General features: G+C 45.1%; 1 protein-coding gene across 5 annotated transcripts in view; it reads right to left on the bottom strand.

The window, feature by feature from the left end:
* The window catches only part of Cdc14a (cell division cycle 14A), a 160,470-nt gene that overhangs the window by 52,207 nt on the left and 104,034 nt on the right, over positions 1 to 4,229 (bottom strand). For all 5 annotated transcript variants that reach the window (XM_031375261.1, XM_031375260.1, XM_031375259.1 and 2 more), the window contains one exon: positions 574 to 712. In XM_031375261.1, coding sequence (XP_031231121.1) covers positions 574 to 712 — 139 coding nt within the window. The remainder of the gene's footprint in view (positions 1 to 573; positions 713 to 4,229) is intronic.

Raw genomic sequence — 4,229 nt, forward strand, 5'->3', positions numbered from 1 at the left:
TGACCCCAGGGCCTGACCCCAGTGACTGACCCAGTGACTGAGCCAGGGCCTGACCCCAGTGACTGACTCCAGTGACTGAGCCAGGGCCTGACCCCAGTGACTGAGCCAGGGACTGACCCCAGGGCCTGATGCCAGGGCCTGACCCAGTGACTGAGCCAGGGCCTGACCCCAGTGACTGAGCCAGGGACTGACCCCAGGACCTGACCCCAGGGCCTGACCCCAGTTGTGAGGATTTTTTTTTTAAGCCATTCTGCTTTTTTGACATGAAAGCAAAAGAACGGAATGAGCAGTGCCAAGTGGGAAGACATAAGAAAATTGCACTGTAGCCACATCATGCATAGAAAGTGACAGAAAAGGGGTAGGCAGAGATGATGGAGCTCCTCTGTCACCTGATCTAAGATACAAAGTACAAGATCCGAGACCTCAGCTGTCAAGTCAGTAATAGTCTACCAGAAGCACGCACTACCTTCTCTAACGATGCAGCCGTTTTATAACCGGGTCCTCAGCCAGGGAACAAGGGTTGAAAGGTTCAGGGGCGAGAAGGAAAGGCAGTCATTGGAAAGGGGCACTTACTCTTCCAGGAAATGCTGCTGGGGTCCGATGATGGAGCCCGGTCGGCAAATTCTGATCCAAGCAATGATTTCAGCGTGTGTAAACCTGTAGTGTTTCATGACATAACAGGCTATCAATGTCCCAGTTCTTCCCAGACCAGCTGTAAAAAAGGGAAACGAGAAATGCAAAGTGTAACATATGCATTCACAAAAAAAAAAAAAGAAAGAAAAAAGAAAAAAGTGAACCCCACTCTGTCCACAGACTGGGCTGGATTCTAGTGCAAAGGCAGACTCAATGGCTGGCGTTCACACAGTTTCTCTCATGTAAAAATATACATTGTTCAGACTGGAGATGTAGTTTATTGGCAAAGCACCTGCCAAGCATGTGCGACACCCCTGGTTCAATTCCCAATACCAAAGAAAAAGGAGGGGAAGAAAAAAAAACACAAAACAGAACCACCCACATTTTTCTTTAACCAATAGGAAGGACAAAAAGTAGCTGCCCTACATTTTAGGGTAAGATAGTGACACGAATTCAAGAAATGGATCTGGAAGCAGAAAACTGCTGGCTTGGGAGGGGGATAGGTAGGCAGAGGCTGGGGTGCAGAGATGGCCAAGAGGGCCTGGGAGGCAGCAATAAGGAGCAAGAGATGAATTAGAAAGACATTTTGATTAGGTCACAATGGAATTTAAAATGACTGAAATCTCAGACCTTGACATTTACCCATGAAAAGTTGTCATTAGAAAAGGGAATAGGAAAATCAGGTGTGGTAGCATATCTTAGTAATCCTGGAACTGAGGAGGCAAAGACGGGAGAATCGTGAGGTTCAAGTCCAGCCAGGGCAAAATGTGTGAGACTCTATCAGAAAGAAGAGCCAGGAAGAGAAGGAGAGAAGGAGAGGGAAAGGCAGAGAGAGATGAATTCTAGTCGATAGCTTTGTTTCTGAATAGTCTGGATAAGCCAGTAACTTAGTGGTAGAGAGTTTGTTTTTCATGCATAAGGCTTTAGGTTCAATCCCCAATGCTACAATAAATGAATAAAACCATGGACTGGAATCAAAAGAAACAGAATATCACATCTTCCCTGGTCAAATAATGAAGATAATCTACTCTCCCAGTACTATGAAATGCCCAGTATTTGATCGGATCTGAGAAGCAGTCATAGCATCTAATGGTGTAATATACATCACTGCTTATCAATTTTTAAACCCAATCTAATTTAAGAAGTATTAAAAATATAGAAAATGAATGTCTCTGCATCAGTTTTTCCATAGTTACTTTAAGTTACTTCGGCTTATCTGTGATGGATGTGTGCACATAGAAGGCAGACAGCAATGGTCAAGAGTCCGTTATCTCCTTCACCGTGTGGATCCCAGCAATCAAACTCAGGTCGGGGCAGGCTTGGCAGCAAGCACCTCTACCTGCTGAGCCATCTGGCTAGCCGCCTTTTTGATATAACTGCTTCCCAGAGGCATCTCTGGACATTTTATTTCTAATTGCCTACCATGAAACTGCACCCCTACAGGAACCTATACACTGCATGTAAATCCGCACTTTATGCAGGAAAAATAAAAAAATAAAAAGAGTTTTACCCAGCACAAGCCATTTGCCCCCTTGATAGCAATAATGCTTAGAATGGACATCAAAAGGGCGGATAGTCAAGTTCATGCCCATAGATGCCTGTCCTTTCCTTTCCATTCACCTTTCTTGTTGGAAAAGCATACATGAACTGTTATTAGACAAAGTGTGTGTGTGTGTGTGTGTGTGTGTGTGTGTGTGTCCTATTTACCTCAAGTACCTTCTGACCCAGATCAAACATCAACAAGAAGATAAAGTTAACCATAGCTTCAATGGATTCTCACTTTAATATGAAGAAACTGTTGCAATAACTCTCCTGGCTCTCACTTTACTATGAACTGTTACAGTAACTCTCCAGATACCTGACAAGGCTTGCTTAACTGCCCGAGGAGCTGCTGCTGAGCCTGCTAGAGCAGGCACCAGAACCAGCTGGTCTCAGGGGTTTCCAGCTTGGGTCCCTGTCTAGAGAGCAGAGGGGGCTTCCTCCTAGAGACTCCCACAATGGCTCCTCATGCAGGGAGCTGCCTGGTAGCCCCGGTCAAGTTCCTAATCCTCCTGACAAGCCAAGAAATGGTGTTGCAAATGTTCAAATTTCTCTGAAACTGAAGTTGCTTCTCCCCCCCTTTTTAAAAGGAGTCTATAATTTTAGGTCTATAAAAAGAACCTACTTAGCACTCCATCCTTGGGAGCACTTACCACAGTGAACAGAATAGGAGTACTTCGCTAAGTTTCTATTAAAACTTTAACAAAAAATGTTAAAGCATCCGTAATTAAAGGGCTCCCTGGCACCGCATGACAAAGGTGCAGGGTGCTCTATTTATAGCAAATGCTTCGACATGGCCAGTCCTTCTTCTGGCTCCCAATAGGGCATCAATATGCACACAACAGAGTAACAATGTTGCTGTATTTTAGATGAAGACTGGCGCTAGAAAACTCTCCCAATTTACAGCCATTCCTTCAATCAGCCATAATATGGACTGCAGCAGACAAGGCCTAGTGCTGGGTTTCATACCTTTGCAACAAATTAGCTGTGTCTAATTTGCCCCAAGTGACACTGTATGTTGACACATGACATTTTCCTTCTCTCCCTGTTCCCCGGGGAGAGTTCATTTAACAAAGGATGGGAGGCTCACTTCCATCTCCTTTAGTTCAATTAAAACATTGAGTGCTACTTGAATTTCCAGAAAATTAAGCTGACTTAATCAGGGCAGATGTCAAAGTAATTAGCAAACCCAGGTAGCTAAGTACGCCATTAAAAACAAAACAGCTGCAATTAAACCAAAGGTGTGATGCTTATAGAAGAAGCCGGCATGCATTAACAAGAGGGAAAAGGAGGTATCAATGTGACTCCTCTATGAGAGCTCACTTCAACGTTTTAAAAAAGGTGAGGGTGAAAATAAGGAAAGTGAAACAGTTCTGCCATAGGGGAAAAAATGTGTATACATTTCTTGTTTTGTTTTTTGTTTTTGGATTTTCGAGACAGGGTTTCTCTGTGTATCCCTGGCTGTCCTGCAACTCACTCTGTAGACCAGGCTGGCCTAGAACTCAGAAATCCACCTGCCTCTGCCTCCCAAGTGCTGGGATTAAAGGCGTTCGCCAGCACTGCCCGGCCGTGTATACATTTCTTAAGAGGTAAACATTCACAGGTAGGTGCTATACAAAGAAAGCCTGTCTATCAACAAGAATATTTAAGCTCTTTTCTCAGTATTCCTTAGAGGCCACATGCCATCAAGGTGGATACTGTGTTTAAATTTAAGCTTTGTCTGGAACACAGTTTCCTTGTCATTGGCCACCTCTGGCTTTTACAATCTTTCCACCTCCACTGCCCCTTAGATCCCTGAGCCCTGGTGGGGGGTTGGGGAGAGGGTAAAAAGGCATCCCATTTAGGACTGAGTGCCCCCAAGTCTCTCACTCTCTGCTCCTTGGCCACTGTGGATCAATGCTAATTCCTATCGGCTGTAAGAGCAAGTGATGCACACATGAACTCGCAGAAGCTGTGCCAGCACTCACAAGAGCTGCACAGGCGCAAGCCACACAGGGTCCCAGCACTGAGACAGACAGGGACACAGACACAGGGTCCCAGCACTCAGACAGACAGGG

This window comes from Mastomys coucha, unplaced genomic scaffold (genome assembly GCF_008632895.1).
Source record: "Mastomys coucha isolate ucsf_1 unplaced genomic scaffold, UCSF_Mcou_1 pScaffold16, whole genome shotgun sequence".
In the NCBI taxonomy this organism is placed as follows: domain Eukaryota; kingdom Metazoa; phylum Chordata; class Mammalia; order Rodentia; family Muridae; genus Mastomys; species Mastomys coucha.